This window comes from Mytilus californianus, unplaced genomic scaffold (genome assembly GCF_021869535.1).
Source record: "Mytilus californianus isolate M0D057914Y unplaced genomic scaffold, xbMytCali1.0.p SCAF_5, whole genome shotgun sequence".
In the NCBI taxonomy this organism is placed as follows: domain Eukaryota; kingdom Metazoa; phylum Mollusca; class Bivalvia; order Mytilida; family Mytilidae; genus Mytilus; species Mytilus californianus.
In genome coordinates this window covers 118866130-118891552 of record NW_026262701.1, presented here as the reverse complement: position 1 = coordinate 118891552, position 25423 = coordinate 118866130, and the positions used below count along the sequence as shown (strand labels likewise).

Here is a 25423-nt window from a genome sequence, read left to right as displayed (position 1 = left end):
ATAAAAAACATCATTTTAAGTGAAGTGAAACTTTGAATTTGACCATTTGGTCTCTGGTGGAGAGTAATATCATTGACAATCATACCACATCTTCTTATTTTTATATTTGGAATATCCTAAAGCTTGCAGGAACCATTGTAGCTGAGCTCACCAGACAAATTGTTAGTTTTTTTTATTCACTTTGATGTTTAATGAGGGTTCTTTCAGACATTCTTGTTTCTTAATACTGGTAGAGGATACTAAAACAATATTAAAGGAATCCAACCTCAAAATCCAGAAGACAATACATAGAAAAGACAAAGTATGAGATATCCCATATTCATACAACTGCATATCAAATATCTTACCATTAGTGGTACCCAATAAAATGATCTAATCACAAACTTAAACATGTGAATTATGCAGAAGTTTCAAGTCAATGAACCATGAATGAAGGGACGGGGCCAAAAATATCCATTTTTTTTGTGTGTCCCACCACTAATTCAACCAATCAGCACAGAGATGATATGTAAAAGTAGCCTTACTCTGACAAAACTGTGTTTTGATGATGCCGTTATTTTACAGATCAAATACATTTCTTGAAATGAAACTTCATCTAAATGAGAAATATATTTTGACCATTTTGAGACTAAATCATTTTGAATTAAATAAAGATAAGTACCTGAAATAAGTGTTATTTTGGTGCTATAATATATGTATATATAATTTACATAAGTTTTTGAAGGAATTCATACAACTTCACCTGTATTCCAACAAGAAACTCAATACATATGAAATTCACATGATATTTACATTGTAATACTTCATGATCATTCCCCTCTTCAAGAATTATACAGGAAGTCACTATTTATAGAGATAATTCCTACTTTCAGCAAATTCATCATAATAGACCACTTTCAAGTTATTTCCATCACCGGAAAAGTTCGTCAATCATGCACTCCTGTATGACGTCATTAACCAGATAGAGGGGATCACCTGTATCCCTGCACTATTAAAGTTCATCAAGTGTCTTCGTGATCATCATTATGCAGGATAAACTAATGTTTGTTCCATAGGTACTTAATCACAATTCCCTAATGAGAGCAGTGCTGATGATCAATTATAAGAATTTAATTTGCCAAATAATTCGTGCAATATAGCATCATATTTTTTCACTCGCTCAACATGGAAAGGAGTGACCATGCCCCTAAACGCATGAACAATGTTCACTAAAACCAAAGTTTTTGACTGAAATGCAACGAACTCGAAAGTTGTCTATTATATGAACATGATTTGATATAGTAGTGAACAATTGGCCAAAAAAGACAAATCATTAAAATGAAATCCAAGACACTGTTTAAATGAATTTTATGATAAATGCCTATGTGATTAAATCATCCTGCATAATTTATATTTAAAATCAGGAAGAATTCAGTCATCTAAATAATGAATTGTTTCTTACAAATCTTACCTTTGTACCAATTGAGTTAATGGCTACTTCAGTAAGAGAATTAAAACATTTCTGTTGAAATCCTTTTATAATTGAACCTACAAGAGATCAAATTAAAAATTGTTACTGATTAATATTTCCATTGTACATATCAAGACAGTCTTAAATGCCATGTATGCAAATAAAATATGCAATTATATATTTTGAAGTAAAATTTTTATCAAAATATTTTCTTGTGTGATTGTAACTACTTCTGATAATAAACTGGATTTACCTCAATTTCGCTTTGCCTTTAAATCTTATAACATAATCCAAACCTGAATCTTTCAAGGCTTAGCTCTGTCATTAAACTTAAATGACATGTTTTAACTTGCACCTTTATATAAATTGCACACATTTTTTTTTGTTTTTGTTTATTAAATTTCAAAATTGTTCATGCCCATACTCCAAAAAAATGTGGCAGGATATTCAACCAGTTGACGGTGGCTGCTTACTAGATGGAGAAGAATCGGTATTGATGTGGAAGCAAGAACATTAAATTAAAATATGCCTTTTTTGTGGTGTCCCTAGAAAAAATGCCTTCCTACTGTACTGAAGATGTGGTATGATTACGTATGAGACAAATATCCACCAAAACCAAATGACATGGATGTAGGCAGTTATAGATCACATTACGGCCTTCAAAAATGAGCAAAACCCATATTGTATGGTTAACTAAGGCCATGACATGTAAAAATGTAAAACATTGAAACGAGAAAACTAATGGCCTGATTTATGTACAAAGTAACAAACGAAAAACACTTGTAAGCCTCCTTAAATATTATATAAAGGTTAATAAATTCTCATACCAACATCATTATAAGTCACTATAATATCATTGTCAAATTCCAGAAGCAGTTTTCTAAATTTGATAAAGAGCTGCGCCATGAGTGCATGATACGCCTGTCTATTTTTTTCAACAAATAAAGTTCTAATAATTGAATTAAATTGGATTAAAAAATTACAGACAGTCTACCCTCTGGGACTTAATGATAATATCATGGGAATTGGTAATATATCAAGAACCGATTCTGTTAACATTTTGGATATAGTTTCTAAAACTGTTCGTAAAAACCGTTCTCATGGGCGTAGAAAAAATCGCAATCAAAGAAAATTTCGGACCAACCATACAAATATTTCGGACCTAATTTCTATTTCAAAAAACAACGGAAGACATTATCTATTAACCAAGCTCTGTTCTTTACCTATAAATTAATTAAATAAAATTTTAGAGGATGCAACACAATTTCATATTGCAGTCCTAAGTATGAAATCGTTCAAATTATAATGGCACATTGTTATTCTAAACTGTTTCCCAAAATTGATCGCCCTGAAGATCATAAAAAACATTTTATTAAAATAAAGTATGTCAATAAAGGTTTTGATTTTGTAAATATTGCATTTTTAACGACCATTCTGTTAAAGAACAAATTCCTGGATATTTTGATAATACTGAACTCCCTCTTATTTGTTATATTTACAAGAAAGCTACCCGAAAATTTGTGTTTAATTATAGCCAAGTCTGTAAAGATGTAAATATCAGTGAAAATACACCTCCGTCATGTAATTGTAGTAATTCCGAATACACTTATGGCCCCATTTCCCATGTTATAACAGGAGACCTTAACATCGTTCGCGACCGAGAGTTAAAATCATTCCTCAGTAAAGGACCTAAATATCGTCCCCCGTCAATTATTAATTGGAATGAGTGTCGTAATATCATCCACGACTCACTTCGTGCTTACTGTTTGAAATGGATAAAACGGGAAAAAGCTGACAAAAAATCTTTGAACTCTTTTTTTAATTCAGTAATGAAGATAGTTGATATACGTATACAACATTTTAAAGAACATTTTACTCTTAACAACAACCATAAAAATCCATCTTTTTTGTATCAAACATAAACTAAAAGAACTAGCCAAGGAATTTGTTTTTGTCCCGGCTGATAAAGCTGCTAATAATATCATTATAGTTTGAGGTAAATTTTACATTGAGGTTCTGCAAAAGGAAATCACGAATTCACCAACATTCCAACTGACTTCATTTTCAGAAAACGATATCTGTAACAAACATAAACTATTAGCTACTTCTTTACAAGCAGAACCAAATACAATGAAAGTCCCAACTATGTATTGGCTTCCGAAGCTACACAAATCACCTTACAAATATAGATTCATTTCGTCTTCAAGCCATTGTTCCACTACTAAATTGTCTATTCTACTTATTAGTACACTTGGTACAATCAAAAACCTGGTAATAAATTGTTCAAATAAGTCCTTTGAAAATAATGGAATTAACTACTTTTGGAGTGTCAAAAACTCATTGGAAGTACTTGATAAATTGCATGCATATATTGGTGATTTTGAATCTGTTCAAAGTTTTGATTTGTCTACCCTATATACCACTTTGCCTCATATTCTTATTAAGAAAAAATTCACACACCTAATTAAATGGGCATTTAAAAAGTCGGACTGCAAATACATATGTTCAAACTCTTTTAGGTCATTTTTTTGTAGCAACAAACAAAAGACCTATGTCAATTGGACATGCTTTGATACTATATCTGCCCTTGAATTTTTTCTTGATAACATTTTTGTTCGCTTTGGAGATTCCGTATATCGTCAAGTTATCGGAATTCCAATGGGGACTAACTGTGCACCACTTATTGCGGACCTGTTTTTGTATTGTTATGAGTTACAATTTATGACTAAAATCAGCAAAGACCCATCGAAACAACATCTGATACAAAAATTTAACAATACTTTTAGATATTTGGATGATATATTGGCTCTCAATAATGACGACTTCAGTATGTATACTAAAGAAATTTATCCTGTTGAACTTACTTTAAATAAAGCTAATACTAACAATGACCACTGTCCTTTCCTCGATCTTGATATCTATATCATTAACGGGAAGCTTAATACAAAAATTTATGATAAAAGAGATGATTTTTCATTTCCTATTGTTAATTATCCATTTTTAGATGGTGACGTTCCCTTGTCACCATCTTATGGTGTTTATATATCTCAACTTGTACGATTCGCTCGTGTATGTAACAACTTATTAGATTTTAGCGAGAGAAATTTATGTATTACTGAAAAATTATTACACCAGGGTTTTTGATATCATAAACTAGTCAAAACATTTACTAAATTTTATCATTGGTATAAGGACATCATTCGTAAATATAACTCAACATGCAGACATCTTATACGTTCGGGTTTTTCACATCCAATCTTTTATGGTAATATTCTTTACAAAGCACAAAAATGTCAGTATTCACCTCAAAAGCTAACAAAACCTTTAAACAGACTTATTAAGAAGGGATATAGTCAGATACTGTTGTCAGGTCATTAAAGATTGCATATTTTGGCTTTAATATTGATTCACTTATAAGGTCTTTGCATCGGAATTAAATATATTTATTCTAAAACCAGTTGTTGGCATGACACGGGTTATGTTCTTCTCATATATTTTATGATGGTATAATACTAAACCCCTAACAGGAGGGATTGTGCCTGATATTCATATGATGAAGACATAATCTTTCAATCAGTTTAATTGAGGTCTGGAGCTGGCATGTCAGTAACTGCTAGTAGTCTGTTGTTATTTATGTATTATTGTCATTTTGTTTATTTTCTTTTGTTTCCTATTCTGACATCGGACTCGGACTTCTCTTGAACTGAGTTTTACTGTGCGTACTGTTGTACATTTGTTTTTTCTACATTGGCTAGAGGTATAGGGGGAGGGTTGAGATCTCAAAAAACATGTTTAACCCCGCCGCATTTCTGCACCTGTCCCAAGTCAGGAGCCTCTGGCCTTTGTTAGTCTTGTATCATTTTTAATTTTAGTTTCTTGTGTATAATTTGGAGTTTAGTATGACGTCCATTATCACTGAACTAGTATACATATTTGTTTAGGGGCCAGCTGAAGGACGCCTCCGGGTGCGGGAGTTTCTCGCTGCATTGAAGACCCATTGGTGGCCTTCGGCTGTTGTCTGCGCTATGGTCGGGTTGTTGTCTCTTTGACACATTCCCCATTTCCATTCTCAATTTTATTCTATAACTCCTCAATGCCATATCAGAAATTTATAAAAAAAAACAAAGGGAGCTTATTCTACTAGATATAAACCAGTCACCAAAGTTTCATGAAAACTGCTAAAAGCATTTTTGAGTTATTGTCCGAAAACTGGAAAATCCCCCCCATAATAACATATGAAAAAAACATCATACCATCCTTGATGTTGAATATTTTTCCTTCAGTTTCAAAGGATAAAAATCCTTGTCTTCCAACAACCAGTTTACCATTTGCCTCTGCAGCAGAATGAACAGGAAAGCCAACTGTCAATCTCTGCTTCACTTCATCTGAAACAATTCAACAGGTTATTTATCAATTTTATCCTACATAAGCTTAATATTGTACAACTAATGAAAACTGTTAATTACAAGTACCTATATCACTACAACCTTGAACTTTCTCAGAAATTGAACATCTTACTCAAATCTTTTGAATGAATTTGTGAGGGTTAAAAAAAATCCTGTATGCAATGGATAAATAATGCTCATATTCGAAGTTATTTCAAAGCCCATTGCAGTGATTATTTTACAGAGAGCCTTTTTGGAAGCTGTAACCCAGTTGTTAAATAAAGACAGGTTAAATCTTCTTTTTATCCAATGGAAATAATATATTTGACTTGTCCTAACAATTTGATAAAATCCCAGCTGAATCTCTAAATAAAATGTTCCACAGATGATAAACAAAAAAGCACAAAAACGTAACATGGAATCATGAATCATTTTTCTTGATATATTTTTTTTATGGCATGAGAAATATTTAGGTAGTTCTCTGAATATTTTCAAATGTGTGGCTTAGTAATTCACTGGGATCAATGAAAACAAACCCATTTTTACATGAAATGATAAATTCAATTGCAATTATGTTGTTATCGATTTGCTCAAGACAAGGTGATGAAGTTTCAGGGGAGATAATTGCTGACATACAAAAAATGTTCAATTTCCAGTAACTACCATTGTTGCCAGTTTTGTTTTTATAATAAACACAATCAAATCAAAGGACCAAAAATACAATAAATAGTACTGTGCAAAACTATCTGTTGATTAAGGTACAAAAGGAATGTTCTTGACATCTTATTTTTAATGAAAATGAGGACAAAAATTTTGTATTTCATCACAGTTGTTACCTACAATTACACTGCAATAAGTATCGGTGGAGGTATCCTTAAGCTCTTTTTTAAAAACTTTTAAAAATAATATTCCTGATAATATGAGGCAAACAAATCTATTGTTACCTCATTCACATTTACAGAACTTGAGGATATTTCATTGCCAAAACACCTAGTTTTAATTGTAACGAAAAAAGTCTATTCTTGAGCCTCATTTTTCTCCAAAACAATCATGGAAGCTTATGTTTTACATTATGTTTTTTTTCAAATGTCACTTAACAAAAAAGTTGTAAAACTGAGATTCTACTATGAAGCTCATCTTTCATTTAGTGTTAACAAAGCCATGTTTTTAAATTCCAATAAAACATTGGATACATGTGCTTGGCGTAACAATTGAATTTGCAATGCAGTTGTATTTTGAATGACACTAGAGATGATAAACAATGACCTCCTGATAAATTTTACCTTGTCAGATTTGCTCTTACTTCTTTAGTTTTTTAGATAAAAGCCAAACACTTATAATTTTCTAAAAAATTACATTTCAGGGGCAATTACTCCAAAATGGATGTCTAATTTTTCTGAAAATTCTGCTGGAGATAGAAATTGACCTGCTGATCATTTTTATCCACACCAGATTTGATTTAGCTGCTTTGATTTCGAGATATAAGCCCAAAACTACATGTTACCCCTATATTCTATTTTTAGACAAGTAGGTCATGTTTCTTGAAGGACAAGAATACAAAACACAAACTTTATACTAGATACCCTACGAATCATTTAGCAAAAGTTCGGTTGAAATTTGTCCAGTGGTTTCAGAGGGGAAGATCTTTGAAAAAGTTTACACCGGACTGATGAAGGACGCAAAGGGATGACAAAAGCCCCCTTGTCCTTTTAAGCCAGATGAGGTAAAATTGTAAAAGTCATTATTTAATGACACTAACTCCTTTAAGGAGTTAACTGAAAATTTAAAAAATAAACAACAGGCAAAGATCTAGACTTTCTGAACATTTCTGCCCCTGTCAGATTTTTTATACCTTAACAGTTTTCAAGACAATAGACAAAACAAACATTTTACCCCTTAATTCTATTTTAAGCAATGTCTGCCACATTGGTAGACAGGTGGGATCATTGGACAAATTTCTAAAAATTAAATAACCCAATTATGATAGAAGAAAAGTTTGGTTCCAAATGGTCCTGTAGTTTCAGAGGAGATGAAAAGTAAACAGATATGAAGACAGTTGACAGACACAAAGTGATGGCAAAAGCTCACACTGGCCCCGTTCGGCCAGATGAGCTAATAATAGTGGAAAATGTCAGTGGTTTTTAAATGAATCGATATTAAAAAAGTTTACAACATACAGACAATGGATATCGGGCAGCAAATACTGAGAACAGCTACACTGGCCCTCCAGGTAAGGTGAACTAAAACAAAGTACTGGAAACATTCTGTGAAAAGTGAATCCAGTACTTACATGTTCTAGAATTTAGTATAATTATGTCATCTTCTGTCTCTGGGATCAGAATTATCTCTTCACTGCTTTTTGATGTTAGCAACATTTTGATGTTTTTCTGGTAATCTTGCTCATGTATACATTCTCCACTGCTCAAATCCTTCACAGCAAAGTGCCCATTGGACTTGCCTAACAAAACTGTCTTACTGTCACTGAAAAGAAGAGAAGAATATGCAGTGTCCTGTGAACATAATGCCCATAGTATGCAGTGCAGCTTTGCCCATAAAATGGTAGTTATTATTTCAAAATCTGTTATTTTTTAAACAAACATGACATTACATAGAAATATAGCAGTCATGTTTGATAGTAGAAGGGGTAATCAAACATTATTTTTTAACTAAATCACAGATATTTTATTTCCTTAATATTTGGTTTGGCAGCAGTTAGTCCTTTTATACTGAATATTTGTTTCTATGGGAGCAACTTAGTTTATACTTTGTTGGAACATTATTCTTAATAAAATTGTCTTTCTTTAACCAGAATATATATACATTGGGAAGAGTTGTCTTTCTTTAACTAGAAGATATTTACATTGAGTAGAGTTGTCTTTCTTTAACCAGAAATTATACACATTGGGTCGAGTTGACTTTCTTTAACCAGAAATTATACACATTGGGTAGAGTTGTCTTTCTTTAACCAGAAATTATACACATTCAGTCGAGTTGACCTTCTTTAACCAGAAATTATACAGATTGGGTAGAGTTGTCTTTCTTGAACCAGAAATTATACACATTGGGTCGAGTTGACTTTCTTTAACCAGAAGATATATACATTGGGTCAAGTTGATTTTCTTTAACCAGAAGCTATATACATTGGGTAGAGTTCTTTCTTTAGCGAGAGACATTGAATTGGATAATGAGCAACAACCACATCCAGTGACAAGCATGTTTGATTGTAATTGGGGACATCAACCATAAGGACCATAAATGTATTACTTCTCAATAGTTTGGTTTAAAAAGTATCAAACTTGCTCTTATAAACAAGAATTTATAAACATCTTTGCATTTGTTCTTTCATTTCTGTATGTTACAATTTGAAATCAATTTTGGTCAAGACTTAAATGGATGAGTTGAAATACTAATGCTTTGTAATTTGAAAAGCCATTTAAATGGTAATGATACTGGTATTCATTATGCTCCAAGAAGCATCTACTAAATTACTCCTAAAGAATATTGATCTTTAAGTTTGAGTTAAAAATCTTACCTACTGATCCTGACAGTATTGGTTGAACAAACTTGTATTTGACTCTTGTAGTCCTCAAGGGCTCTTTCTGAATCAAACATGCCATCCTGTTTCAAGTATTTGGCATGAAACTCTGTGATAACTTTTTCAAAGTTCCAAACTCTGATAGTACAGTCTTGAGATGCTGAGTATAAGGTATTCTCATCCTTCATTAAAATAAGCTGGTTTATTTCCTTACTGTGGCCCTTCAATGACTGGAATGGCACAATTACTTGCAATGGACTGTCAATACTTCCACAATAAAATATTGTTATATCATTAATTTTCCCCTTCGAAGGAGTGGTCACGGCAAATATGTTATCTGATCCAAACAACTGCAAACAGGTGACCCCATTATCGCCACAATGATCTTGTGGACACTCAGACACTAGTTTTCCATTCTCACAATCGTGAATAAACCATCTTTTATCGGTAACAATTGCTGAATATTTGTGTGATGGGTGATGTGAGATGAACTTTGGAGGAGATTTCTGTGAATGACACATGGCATGAAGTTCTTTACTCTTTTCAAGGTCAAACATGCAGATGCTGTTGTGTCTTCCAACCCCAATACCTTTGTAGAAAAGTATGTTATTTTCCGTAATATGTGCAATGGTAGGATGAGTTGGAATATATACCGTGTCATTGGAATCGGCTCTGTCAGTGTACAGTATCTCAAGAGTTTCAGGTGATAAAACATACACGCATAGTGTAAAAATAACTACAAGATATCTGCTATCAGAGGATAGCAGTAAATGTTGAACTTTTTGACCTCCATCCAATTCCAAAGATTTAATAACAGACATAGCAAACAAGTTTTCTCCTATTATACATACACTGACCTTGTTCACTGAAAATAAAAGAAAAAAATCTGTAGAACATAATTCAAGTCAGGACCATAAAATGAACAAACAAAAAAAATACAAAAAAAAACAAGAATGTGTCCATAGTACACGGATGCCCCACTCGCACTATCATTTTCTATGTTCAGTGGACCGTGAAATTTGGTTTCAAAACTCTAATTTGGCATTAAAATTAGAAAGATCATATCATAGGGAACATGTGTACTAAGTTTCAAGTTGATTGGACTTTAACTTCATCAAAAACTACCTTGACCAACAACTTTAACCAAAACCTTTAACCTGAAGTGGGACAGACGGACGGACGGACGAATGAACGGGCGCACAGACTGAAAAACATAATGCTCCTAGGTGGGGCATAAAAAGTGTCAGACATATATTCAAATTTCGTTTCAGTCTAAGCTGGCTAGTACAAAAATATGAACCAATATATGATTTTCATATCACTGATTTAAGGTTGGAACTTGAAGCATACATATTTTTCACCTTCAAACATCATGCTTACTACAGCCTTTATAAAGGTCACACCAGACCTTCCTTCTTTGATAATTTCCCAAATTTTATGAATTTAGATAGTAACTAAACAAAAATGAGTCCAAGTGTATTTACAAGATTGACAGCTGAACAAAATATAGCACAAGGATGTCCAACTTTTTTATTGTAAAGTCTTCACACTGAATAAAAATGACAAGTTTGTATAACATCACTTACTGGTAGAGTACACCACATATTTATCAGATGCAGTAATACAGTGGGTCTGGTCAGGAATATTGACTTCAGCAAGTGTATCAGACTTAATTAACTTGTCATAATGTCCATCTTTCTCGGAGTGTCTAAGAATTATAAATCTGTAACAGAAAATTTGATTTACAGATGATTTTTTTTATCATTACAAAAGAGTACAAGCTTTTACATGATTAATTGTGCAGCACTTTTTTAAACATTGATATAATTTCATTACTGTTAATTTCTCCCCTAAAAGAGAGACATAAGATACTACCATAAAGTGATATCCAAACTCATAAGTTGAAGACAAATTGACAACACTATGGCAAAAAAGGTGCTAATTTGACTAAACAATGAGTTTTGATTTTATCTTTACCTGCTGTTACTTGGTTGATGAATAGAGGTGGTATCTTTGTACTCTATCTTTTGTAAAAATACTGTAGACCAATTATCATTTGTGTCAAATCTGGACAAGTAGTCATGTGACCGATCTTTGAGAACCTCCACAACAGTTAACATGCCATTGCTTTCATCAAGATGCATCATTTCACCATACTGTTTCCAAACATCACCTAAAAAATTCAAATAAGTTTCCTTTAAAAAAAAGAAAGATGGAAAACAGCAAAATTATACTCAAATGTGTGGAGATATTGAATTGTGTTAACAAATACTTGACTACAGAAATGTATAAAAACAATGTTTCAAGGCACCATTGAGAAAACTAATTTGTTTTTGAAAAGGGACCATATTTTCTCACTTAAGATTTTGTAGTAGTAAGCTTCCAGCTTAGAAGTGGATTATTTCCAAATAGAGTTTGTATTTTAGATAAACTAGAAATGTTCACTTAGTGTGACATGTTCTGGAACAGCTCAATTAGTCTGAACGTTCTACTGACATAAACACCTGTTTACATGGATCTTACAATGCACCAAATGTTACCTTCTTTCAATGATCAAATCTATAATGACATTTGTTAGTATTGTTTTATCTAAAGTTAACAAAATTTCCTAGTTCATAGCTTACAATTTTTCTTGGTTTAAAGGACATAATTCTAGAAAAACTTAATGGACATGGCCTGCATTTTACAAAATATTGTACAATGTATGACCATAGTATTCTTTTTAAAGACTTATGACTACTTGTTTACAAAATGTGGTTGGATTTGTATAAAACCTTTTTTCCTTGCCATTTCATCTTCATTTGCTTCATCCTAACATTATCTATAAAAATACATTCTGCTTTAACTCATTTATACCTCTGCTTTCGATTTTGAGTATACATTAGGCATACAGTCTAGCTTAGCAATATCAAGCTTGGTATTAAATATCAAGAAGCTATGATTTGTAGTTGCTGAGAATAAAGCAACGAATATTTCTTTTACATGTATAGTGTCATTGCCATGCTTTACACATCCGGCTCATTTAGGTCTGGATTTGGACACTATCTACTAATTACACTTGGTTTACACCACATTCCAGGCGTAATACACATTATAACTTTGTATCGGAATGCATCAATGTAAAAACAAACATGTATCTGGCCGGCAAGAATTAGAAAATTGATAGATCTGAAAATGTGTCACTTGGTATAGCTTACCAATATTGACTTTGGTACCAAATATCAAGAAGCTCTGATATGAAGTTGTTTTAAAAAATGTGTAACAAATTTCTTATACTTGCATCAATGTGAAGCCTTGCATGCATGAGGCAAACAGGTAGAAGAAAAGAGACAAATACGAAAATGTGTCACACAGCATGACTAACCAATAAATATTGAATTTTTGTACCAAATATCAAGAATCTCTTATTTGTAGATACTGATAAAAATTCAAAAGAAATATGTAATGGTCAGACACATTCACAAACAGAAGGAGCAATGTAAGGACAGGTTAAACCAGCATAGCCTTTCTTTAGAATGGCAGTATAAAAAGTTAAAAGAAAGTAGTGACTTTAATCAATAAAATTATTAGGAACCTTTTATATTGTATTGTAAAACCATTACATTCTCAATTATTATTATTACCTCCTGTAGGCATCCACACTTGAGCCCTGATTAAAAAGTCCATGTAACCATCAGGAGAATTTAGACATTGAGACAGAGGTAGTAACAAGGCTATGTTACAGCTCTCTGACCATTCTTTTGTTTCTTCTACAAGATTCCACAACATAGAACTTCTATAAAATGATGAACCAAGTTGGCCAAGAATCTGAAAAAAGGAATTTTAACGCTATAGAAAATTAGAAACAGCTACTTTTTAAAAATTTTTAAACCATCTAATATTATCTTTATAGATTTGTAAGTTTTGAGCTCAAGTTTTATGTTTTCAAATGGAGATTCTCTTTTTATTTTTATCTTTTCTTGTGAAATATTCTAAAATATTGCATATATCATTATTTGTAAATTTTATGTACTAGTATAAAGAGATTTATTTTTGGTTGTTCACTGCTGCACTTGCATATTAGATTTTTTCTTTAAAAGATGATTTATTAAAACACCTGATAAAGGGAGACAATTATGTCTGATTCTGCCCTCCACTTTTTTTTAATAATTTTTAATATATGACAATATTATGTTATTACATGTACAATTATACAGTGTTCTTTATGAATACTAATATAAAGTTTGAGATGGAGACCCTTTTCATAGTAATACTTTGTGAAGCATGGGCATAATCAGAATTCTAGAAAAAGGAGAAGTAATTGCCTATATTTTTTATGATTTCATGCCAAAAATTATTTATTTTCCAAACAAAGGACCAAATCTGCCACTGTTAAAAATCTGTTTTAAGTTCTAAAATGTAACACACATCCAAATACAAAAACATAACATCAATTATTTTATTTGTAGAAAAATATATCATTTTACTATAAAGATATTCCTGGGCATGTCTGTATAGTGAAGGATTTATTACCTGTATTGCCAAATGAGAGTTGTCTTTCCTGATGTCTTCACCACCAACAGATAACATCTGATGAACAGTTTTAATATCATTGTATATAACAGTGTTATCAATATCTCCTGCAGTGTCCATTTCAACCAGTGCCATTTTCAAATCTTCAACCATACTTGAAACAGAAACGAACTTACACTTGGCATACAGCCACTGAAAACTACAGGCTATGTCGTCATGGAAGCATTTAAACATGTGGCATTTGATGAGATGGTAGGGTAATTCTATCAGTTTTCTCACATTACATTGTGAAGGACTGTAGTAAAGAGGTTGGTGTGGAACACCACGTTTTGATGTTGTATAACAAACTTTCTTTTTCTGTGTGAGTTCTAGTGGCTTGGGTTTGTTGTACCATGTTCCACTAAAGTAGTCCACCAGAGTGGTATGCAGACTTGCTTCATTGCTGTTCTTCAGGTATCTTTTCTTTGAGGTCTAGAAAATAAAAGCATTGGAAATCCATGTTCACAAAATCGTAAAAAATGTTATGAAAGTAAATTCAATGTTAGTACTGTAAAGAAGGAGGTTTAGGTTTATAAATACATGCAATAATTTCTGAATTTACAGTATTCGGTATTTCAAGGACATAGAACATAATATGACTGACCTCCTCAAACTGTCTATGGTACCATCTGATGACATTCTTGCCTCCAGATTTCAGTGTTGTCATGTATTCATTGGTATCTTTGATGAGTTGAGACATAACAGATGATGGAATACGTATATTGTCAGGATCAGGTGGTAAGTGAGACAGATATATGTTCTGAAGAGTCTCATCATCCAATGAGAGTAAATCTTCCAACTCAGCATGGCTCAAACCCTCCTTACAAGCACTAAAAAATCCTACAATATAAAGAAAATACCTTGATTTTAAATTTCAGTTTTAAAAGCATGATTTGTCAATAACTGAAAATACTTCATTGTCCAGAGAAATAAAATAAATCAATGGCAAAATTTCTTTTTATTCAGCTTGACAAAGGAACAGTCAGTGTTGAAAATAGTTTGCTATTTAAAAAAAATCAGTGTATCTTGTATTTGAAGGGATTAATATTGTTTCTCTAATTACAATAATGTGCATAAAATGTTTCATCTATTTTCATTCCTGCATTTAAATCCAGTAAACAAATTAATGTTTCAGGCCTTTTACAAGATTGCTCTTTTTCCCTTACTGTTCAGGATGTTGCTACATGTATGTTATAAAATATACTTAAAAGAACAGATGTCAATATTAGAGTGTATGACTATGAAGGCATGCATATGATTTCTATATCAGCAAAATATAAATATGTTTTAGCCTGGTTTTAGTAAATGGAGCATTGTCTAGGATTGTTTTACTTGTGCTTGTGTCTGGTTCTCAATATTTATTTTTCTGTTTAGGGTTTCATTGACTGTTGCTTTTCACGTTATTTTTTCTTTTGACCATGGAGTTGTCCCCCTTTCTTCAACTTTTTTTATTTTCTTTCTTTTTTACATTACACTTACATTAAAACTATATCTGTCATTTATAGAGTCCTATCACAAGCATCAACTACAATATGATTGACAAACCTCAAACATACCTCTGCAAATGTTTTAAATTTCAAGATATATGAAGTAAAGATATCTTTTTGTAAATAAACATAAAATCTTACCAAAACATTTTTCAACAACAACTGTACCATATTTCTTCTCCAGTTCATCAAAGAATAGATTTATAGCTGCATGCACAGTAGGCCCAACCTTAAAGTCCTTGACATCTGTAAATGATCTCCACTGAAGAGCTCTGACTATCAATACTTTTAAATACAAAGGTTTGCCACATTTTCCAAACAATTGCAATAAATGACGTTTCTGGGGCTTTGTCACTCGTCTATTCTTGTGCTGACAAATTTTTGTAATAACCGAATCAGCAGCATCTAATGGCAGAAACGGAACTTCAATGAATTGCAGCTGAAAAGGGAATCTGTTTTGGATATTTTGAAGACATTCATTTGCTTTTGACAGCAAAGATACGACAAGATGGATGTTTTTTGGCAGCTTAAGTGGAAGCCAGTTCATTAGATAAGTATGGTCATGACTGGATAACTGGTTAATCGAATCAAGTATAATAACTAATTTCTGTGAACTTTCGTATCTATTGAGCAATGATTCAAAGAATCGTGTGACATACATAAAATCACCATCGAGGTCGAGGAATGATGGCAGTGTTATCTTACTGATTTTACATATTTGTCTGATAATGCTACACAGAACACCACGTAATGTGGAAGATCCAACCGAAGTACCAAGGAACCTGATAATAGTAGAACACCCTGGGAACCATGACTTTGATAACTCTGCTAATTTCGCCATGATTGATGTCTTGCCTGAGCCAGATTCTCCATACACTATGACAGGACGACAATACTCCATCAGATCACACTTCTTTATTAGTTCTAATTTCTGGTTCTTCTCTGGATCAGAATCTTCATCCATATCTATATCTCCATATGTATATATAACACCTTTTTCCTTACATTCCACAGCACTTTCTTTCATCCCTTCTTTAACAGTTTCAAAATATTCATCTTCTTTGCTTTTTGCTTTCAGGCAATTATTGTTTTCATTATTCTTATTTTGGATCGACTTCTCATCATCTTGGTTACCATGACAATCACTCATTCTTATCCTTATTTCTTCTAAAATTTCTTCTCGTCCACAAAAATTTTCTATTTCCTTTTGCCCAAACAACAAATGATGGAGATTTTCCTCCACTATCAAATCATCTTCATTTGAATTAGTAGGTTTCATCGTATTATCTATCATATTTATAATGCTACGTTCAAAATGCTTATCCAGATTAATAAGGTACACCTTGTGATCCTCATTGTTAGGGTCTACACCATTCGATGTCCAATATAAAATGTCTTTTTTCATGGCATTTGGAAGAAGAACAGATTTTACTTTTCTATTAAGGTTTTCCCTCAGTGTTTTAGCTTCGTGATCTATTTTGTTGCTGACTTCAGCTTGACCAGGATATATGTCTTTTTTCTCTAAATCAGTAAATTTTCCTGAAAGAAACATGACAAGAAAAGAGATGATGAACCCTAGTCTCACTTACTCTTTCATTATTAATGACTTTTGCCCCAATCATTATATTTCAGTAAAGGCATTGATTTCTCATTTACACACTACATGGCAGACATCAACAAAATTGAAAAACAAAAGTACTAAATTAGACCTTTCCCAAGTCTCTGAATAGCAGTGAACTGTGAAAAGATATGAACATGAATTCATATATATGTGTACATTGATAAAAAATTGAAGCACAGTATAGTAGTTTGATATTTCTTTTAGTATGATGTTAATGAATTGTTTCTTTTCCAATTAATGTAGTTTGTATATAATGGGCTATGGATACAGCCAAATATGAACCTAAATGTTTGAGGCATATGTATAACTTAAATATAATGGATTGTTTGTTAAAAAAAATGTTAAATAGCGATGAGCTTTGGTACTACTAGTACAATAAAATCTTCTAACATTATTATCATTTTGAGAACTAGCTGAAGAATACCTATAAGTCTATACAACAAACCTGCTATATCATCATCTTTATTCAAATCTCCAAATGTTCTGAAATATGCCAACACCCTGTTTCTAGTGTTATCACTTTTAACAATTCCCGCCAATGCTTCTGCCTCTAATACTGAATAAAACACAGAAAATACAAAATGATAATTATATATCAACCTTCATAGAATGTAATGAAATAAGGAGAGATTAGATTCTTCAAGAATAGTATCTGAAGAAAAAGTTAGAATTTTATTTCATGTTTCTATATTTTACTGATAAATTAACTTTGTTTTTGCAGTCAACATTACACTCTAACACTGAATAATGTAGCAATTGCAAGGGAGAAACTGGGTTCCGCGGAACCCTTTATAATTTGTTTAAGTTGAAATAGTCTACCATATCTCCTTATTCTTATATAGACTGCATTTAAATGTTATCTGCAAAAAAACTAAGTCCATCTATCAGTAAAATATTTCTTATAATGGAGGTAAATACGTCTTTCATCATTGATTCCCATTTAAAAAAATTATCAATTCATAAACTGAAAAGTAAATCCTTGAGTGCTTATATGTGTCAAGGATTAGCTGTTATTCTTTCACAGACTGTAACTAACGTAACTTTTGTAACGTCAACCCGTTTATTATGTTATTGTTGTCATATGAGCAAGTAGTTTTTTTACTACAAAGCAAAGTACTAACCATACCCATTCAAGATAATACGGGAGTAAATTGATATATTTTCAGGGGAGATAACTGTTGATGTGACAATGAACAATCCATGTCCCATTGTTAAATACTATGCTTTTATGCTGTAATAACGGAATCTAAGCACAGGACAAAAAATATGAAATAAATAAATATAAACCTAAATTATTCATCAAATGTACACTATTTTTTTATTTTTCACCAATGCACATTATTTAAAACTTTTCAAATAAACCAATTTGGCTATTTTCAAGTTTATAATACTGGTTTTACAAAATCTAAGAGTGGTCTGAAAATTTCAACAAAACTTCACAATTTTGAACCTCATTTTTCTAGAAAAAAACTACAGTAGCCTATGTTTTATTTCATTGTTTCTCAATGACCTTCAAAATCACAAAAATGATGATACAACGTGAAACTGTATTTAATACCCTTGGCCTGAAAAGTTCCTATAATTCAGTATGAAGACAGTTCAGTGGTACTGGTTTATCAGTCACTACACTTTAAAGAAAGAATAAAAAAACAAGAATGTGTCCATAGTACATGACTTTTTTTGTATGCCCCACTCATACTATCATTTTCTATGTTCAATAAACTGTCAAAACTCTAATTTGGCATTAAAATTAGAAAGATCTATTCATAGGGAAAATGTGTACTAAGTTTCAAGTTGATTGGACTTCAACTTCATCAAAAACTACCTTGACCAAAAACTTTAACCTGAAGCGGGACAGACAGAGGGACGAACGGACGAATGGACACTACTATCGTAGGTGGGGCATAATTAAGCATGTCAATGTATATATCTGTTCCTCCTAACAGAAATTCTCCTGGAAACTTTGTTGTAAACAATGCTATAATATCTGTCCCTTTAGGGACAAATGTTCTATACCATTTACTCTGTCAGGTATTAATACTGTGGTATATTTCTTCCAGTGGAAATTGTATTTCCTCTATTTGAAACGAATATTCAATGAATAATATGGAAATCATAAAAATGTCATATAACTAAATCACTATCAAAAACTTTTGACTTTTTAAACATACTATATATGAATACTGAATAAAGTTTATATACCTGAGTAAAAGTACTTTAGATGTTGGTCTTTTGTAATACGATTCTCCTCTAAAGCCTTGTCCGCACTGTCTCGTAAACATGCCATCAATTTTTCACTTATTTTATCCCATTCTTTATGATCCTAATAATTAGAGTAAAACAATCAATTTCAGTCATTTGTAACCTAGTCCTGAACAGGCCTAAAATATTTGCCATTTGACAATAAGCAAACAACAATCAATACTGTGTTACCTTTAATGAGATACAGCATAACAATATTATTTTGTATGAAGCTTGGAAAAAAGCAGAAATGTGAGCTTAACTGAATATTTCTATACAGATATAAGAAGATGAGGTATGAGTGCCAATGAGACAACTCTCAATCCAAGTCACAATTTGTAAAAGTAAACCATTATAACAATTTTTTTATCATGAGGAATGTCAATGTCAGGAAATGTTTCCCGAAAGTGCCTTTTAGACAGACCAAAACATAGTATCTTTTATATTCAAATGGACATACAAAAATAATGCAAATGTATGTGGAAGTATTCTGTCAGGTAAAGTAATAATTAGATGACTTTAGGTTTTCTGATTGTCATCATACCTACCTACAACATATCAATAAAAGACAGTAAATAAAAAGTTTTAACCAGATAATTGATTATCTTATAATATAGGCTTATATGCTTATATGGTGTATGCCCTTATATTTTACAGTTAGAGTTTTTAGCTTGTGAGAGAGCTATTAATGTTCTAGAGTTGTCTCATTAGCAATCATACCACATCTTCTTATTTGTATGTTCATTTCTGAGGTTGTATTTAGACCTTTAGTAGTAAATCAGCATTCTCCACAATAAGGCATCTTCGCTAGCCAAGGGTTACGATCCACTCCCCTCATATGGAGAGGAGGGGAGTGGATTGTAACCCTTGGCTAGCAAAGATGACAATAAGGTAGAGAGTAAATGTTTTTTAATAAGAAAAAAATGTCTTCATTTTAGTCCTAAATTCAAGAAATTAAATTTACCAAAATGATATCATTATACACTGAACATTTTGTTTAGAAATAATTATTTCAATGTAATTTAGCAACTTTTGGAAATAATATTACCAAGATATCATATTGCACATGTGTCAAAATAGCTTACTACACATGTGTTGCGATATCATACTACACATGTGTCAAAATAGCATACATCATTTTGATGATCAGTTTAAAGCAACTTGTTGATACACATTTATACATAAGATTACCTTATCTCTAAGAGACTGTGAGGATTTCCCAGGATCCTCATTGTTATAGTTAGGGAGGATATCTATGATTGGTTGGAGACAGAAAACAGCAGGTTCAGCATTGTCATCCTTTTGGTACCATTTACTCAGCAAGATTGTATCATAATCAAGTCTTGCTGCGATACGATATAACGTTTTGTATTCTGTAGCTTCAATCTGGCTTGGTAATGAACGAAGGCCATACTTTTCACCAAGAAACAACTAAAATAGAATAATTATAATATAAATAAAACTGTTTTATTTCTTTTTACTCTGTATATAAATTTTTCAATAATCTAAAGATAATTGTTTTGCTCAAAGCCATGTGATAACCTCTTCCTGTCTTTTTTTCTGACTTTTGTGTTGGGTTGCTGTCTCATAAACATTTTACATCTCCATTTGTTTAAATCCCACAAATTTATTTCCTCAGTAATTATTTGAATGTCATATCAATATTATTTCCCCTGTTGTCGTTCCTATCATGATTTTCCAGATTTTCCTGATAGAGGGTTGCTGCGCACAATGAAGCTATTGAACCAAGCAAAAGTAATAGTAAAGTTGAAGTCATCGCTTCAAATGAAGTTGTGATATGTTCCACTTGTTGTAAAACCACAGTCCCCTCCTCCTTTCCATCATTGTGACATCATGGATTGTGACTAACAATGTATTTTTTCTTGCCACCAGCCACACATCTGATGCCACTATGTGAGCATGAACTTCTGACCCTTCGGGAGCACATGAGTTATCCTCAGTTTTTGGTGTAGTGTTTTGTGGACTGTGTCTGTTTGACTTTTTGTTGGCAAGGTGTTTTGTGTTTCCTTTGCCTTTGTTTTTGATTGCCTCCTTGTTCATCATCTTCTCCCCTTTTTTAAGTTTTCAGGGTTTTCAATTAATTTCTAAGTAGCAGTTTCATGCTGTTAAAGAAGGTAGAAATTTGTCTGTTTATTACAAATAAAATTAGGTTTATAGTTAAAGTAGGAGGCTTCTGAGGCAGACCAGCAGTTAAAAAACTGTCTCCTACTGCCTATTTTTAAAAGCTCTGAGCTTATACAACTGAAAACAATTTTGGTCAATTAAAGTGTTAACTTTTAGGCAATTTTTTATTCATTTCTATTTACTCACCACAAAATATGGTCCTGTGGATGTTTTCTTACATACTTCCACTTCTTCTAAAATAAGATCTGTTGTACTATGATCTACTGATGCCTCATCCTTCACTCCCAAACAATAATCTACTATCTATAATATAAGTTACTTCAAATTCTTTTCAAATTCTATTGTAAGTATTATTACAATCAGAAGAGGTGATGAATAAACTCATCATAGATACCAGGATTGAAACTTTATACGCCAGACCCGTGCTTCGTCTAAAAATACTCATCTGTGACGCTCAAATAAAAAAAGTTAAAAAAGCCAAATAAAGTATGAAGTTGAAGAGCACTGAAGACCCAAATTCCTAAAAATTTTGCCAAATACAGCTAAGGTAATCAATTCCTGAGGAAAAAAATATTTGTAATTAAGAAAAATTTTAACAGTTAATTTATAATTAGTGTATGACCATATCAATGAATCAATGATAATTCATGTCATGATATGATTGCCACTGAAAAACTATCAATCAAAGATCAAAGAACATGAAAGTGAATTTGGAATTGTAGAGATCATAGTTATCTTAACCTTTCACAGAAGTTAACAAAGTTTACATAAGTTCAGTATACAAGCTACAGTAAAATTCAATCTCTGTGAACACTTGCTTGAATTCATTGCATGGATTTGATTTTACAAAATGTTACTGATTGGACATCTGGGTCAGGGCATACCATAATAAAATGTTTCTGATTGGACATCTGGGTCACTTGTACTGGTTTGCCATAATGATAATTATTTAAATGCCAGATGCAAAAGGAAAACTCTGAGAAAGTGAAATAGTATACATACCTGGAAATCCAGACCTTTCTTGAAGCAGTACTCCCTAATTTTAGGTACACTGTGTTTCATCATATAGTTTTTTTCCACAGTCATATCTAGAAATACATTTATTAAATGGCTATTTATTATATTTTAGTATCCAGTCATTTTGGGATTAAAATAAAGAGATGTGGTATGAATGAGACAACTACATGTATTGAACAAAGATCCAGGGGTTCAAATTTGATTTGAATAATGAAAGGTCAAGGACCATTTGAAATTTTAAGTGAAAGGTCCTCCATAAGAAATCAACGGTATGTATAAAGCATCAGTGTAAAGAATGGTAGGTCCATGACTTTTGTAATTCAAAAATGAAAAGTCCTCTCCTAGAAAAGACAGGTCCCAGACCTCCGACCCACACTAATTTGAACCCTTGAGATCAAAGGATGCGGATGTACACAACTATATAGCACTGTATGGCCTTCAACAATGAGCAAATGGTTAACCCATATGTTTAGTAAGCTATAACAGGCCCTGCCATTGTAGAGTGAACTTATAGTTGCTAACTTCTAGGTCATTTGGTCTCTGGTGGAGAGTTGTCTGATTGGCAATCATACCACATGATGGCACATCTTCTTAATTTCATACGAAGTATTTCTTCAGTACTGCTTTTTGATGTATATCATTTAATGTTCCTTTCCTTAGTCCATTGACAAAGATTAAAAGGGGAGGGATTTAGATCTGATAAAAAAAAAGAAGTTTCACCCCACCACATATGTCTGTGCCTGATCCAAGTAAGAAACCTTGTCCGTGGTTGTCTTTTGTCATTTCTTTATGTTTTCTGTTATTTTGAGAATTTATTGTTGATGCCAGATATTTGATAGTTTTCTGTTATTTTGAGAATTTATTGTTGATGGCAGATATTTGATAGTTTCTGAAAAATTTAGTCAAAACCTTTTTAGACTCTGGTCAGATAAGAGCTTGACATATTGTATAGATATTTGTCTATTGTTGAAGACTTTGTGTTGCCCTTGAGATGTCTATTGTTGAAGACTTTGTGTTGCTCTTGAGATGTCTATTGTTGAAGACTTTGTGTTGCTCTTGAGATGTCTATTGTTGAAGACTTTGTGTTGCTCTTGAGATGTCTATTGTTGAAGACTTTGTGTTGCCCTTGAGATGTCTATTGTTGAAGACTTTGTGTTGCTCTTGAGATGTCTATTGTTGAATACTTTGTGTTGCCCTTGAGATGTCTATTGTTGAAGACTTTGTGTTGCCCTTGAGATGTCTATTGTTGAAGACTTTGTGTTGCCCTTGAGATGTCTATTGTTGAAGACTTTGTGTTGCCCTTGAGATGTCTATTTTTGAAGACTTTGTGTTGCCCTTGAGATGTCTTTTGGAAATGTGTGGTGTTTGTTGTTGTCTCCTTGGTGTATACCAAAACATCTTCCTAAACTCATATCAGACAACACAATTAAAGCAATCCAGTCATTTTTACTAAAATTATTGCATGAATACAACTCAAATCTCAGATTCTATCAATTTTTCAATTAAAAACAATGACTTTCTCCTAAAATATTTGTAGGATCATTTCCATCAAAGAACTCATTTAAAATTTTCATAATTGCAACCTTCATACAAGCTAGCATTTGTTAGAACTTGATCATTTTTACTTTTATTGTGTCACAAAACTTTTTTTTAATAAAAACACTTCCATTTTCCCAAAAAATAAATGAATCGTTGTAAACTAAAAACTTCTCTAACATATTTATATATTCAGCCTTTTTACAAAACATTATTTGGAATCAGGTCATTATTTCCCCCTCACTGTTGTGGATGTTGTGTGTGTATTGAATTTGTGAATGGAAATGCATGAAATCCAAGATTCTGACACATTAATTCATAAAAAAAAATCATGAGTGCAAGTACACAGTTACATGTATTATCCACAAAAAAAATTAAAATCCATGGTTTTCATTTATCTGCCCAAATTTTCAAAATGTTGTAATGTTGTTGTCATAATTGTAGTTGATTTTGTAAGTGAAAATACTGCTATGTAAATGTTGTAGCAATTTGGTTACAAAAGACTGACCCCTTTTATCCTCATTTTCTGTAGACTATTTGTAATCAAAATATTTATCTGTACCCGTAAGTAAAAAACAGACTTATTGTGTAGCAGTATAAGTATTACTGTACATTAAGAGAATATAATTACTTAGTTAGCTGAAGTAGTGATTTTATAAATTTTTTACAATGATAATATTTAACAAAAGATCCATAACAATACCACCAAAACTGAACTTCTAGTTGTAAAATCAGCAGGAGTAAGCAGTTTTTAAAATTCCCTCTCCTCTTCAAGGGAGACAATTTGACCAGTCTGAGACATTAAATCTTTCATGATTGACAGTTTAAAAACTGATTAGATTTAAATACTAGATAAATTTTGCAAAGGCATAAGTATACAAATGTGCCAGATTTATTCAATCCAATGCTGAAGACAAATTACCAGTGAAAGTCGAACTGAAGAACACACGAACTGCAGTGGGTTCCTGCCTAGGTAGTTCCTCAAAGTATCCATTTAAGATACGTTTTAGGTTTGCTTCATCCCCCATATTAATTGTCTTTCATGTCATTTACAGACTAAGGCCTAAGGCGATTATCTGTCCAGATTAACTATATTTAAATGCCCTTGATTGACTTTTTGTTTGGTGGTTTCCAATCAAACAAAGTTTTCTAATAATAAAACCAAGCTCCATAGTGAATCGATATAATTCCGGTCCATAAGTGTATACACAGGTCTTGATACTGTTATTTAATATCAATGTGTTTTTGTTTGTTTTGGTTTTTATTTTGTTTTGGCTCTGATTCTGACTGAGGCCTATGGCGATAAATGATATTAATATTATATTGTAATAAAATTTAGAATGGAAATGGGGAATATGTCAGTCAAAGAGACAACAACCCGACCAAAGAGCAGCTGAAGGCCACCAATGGGTCTTCAACACAGCGAGAAATAATGTCTTATTGTTGACCTAATTA

At 32.2% G+C, this 25423-nt stretch overlaps 1 protein-coding gene across 1 annotated transcript; it reads right to left on the bottom strand.

Moving 5' to 3' along the window:
- Positions 1-203: 203 nt before the first annotated feature.
- LOC127702890 (NACHT domain- and WD repeat-containing protein 1-like) lies at positions 204-25112 on the bottom strand. The gene is made up of 17 exons (XM_052207196.1): positions 24891-25112; positions 22418-22503; positions 21602-21718; positions 20462-20701; positions 19232-19352; positions 17475-17585; positions 15550-16947; positions 14526-14761; positions 13883-14353; positions 12994-13177; positions 11348-11543; positions 10957-11093; positions 9368-10235; positions 8126-8316; positions 5704-5835; positions 1451-1527; positions 204-239 (listed from the first exon to the last, which is right to left on the bottom strand). Exons 1-17 carry the CDS (start codon positions 24994-24996, stop codon positions 204-206), a joined length of 4707 nt encoding a protein of 1568 aa, XP_052063156.1. The 5' UTR covers positions 24997-25112.
- Positions 25113-25423: the final 311 nt, after the last annotated feature.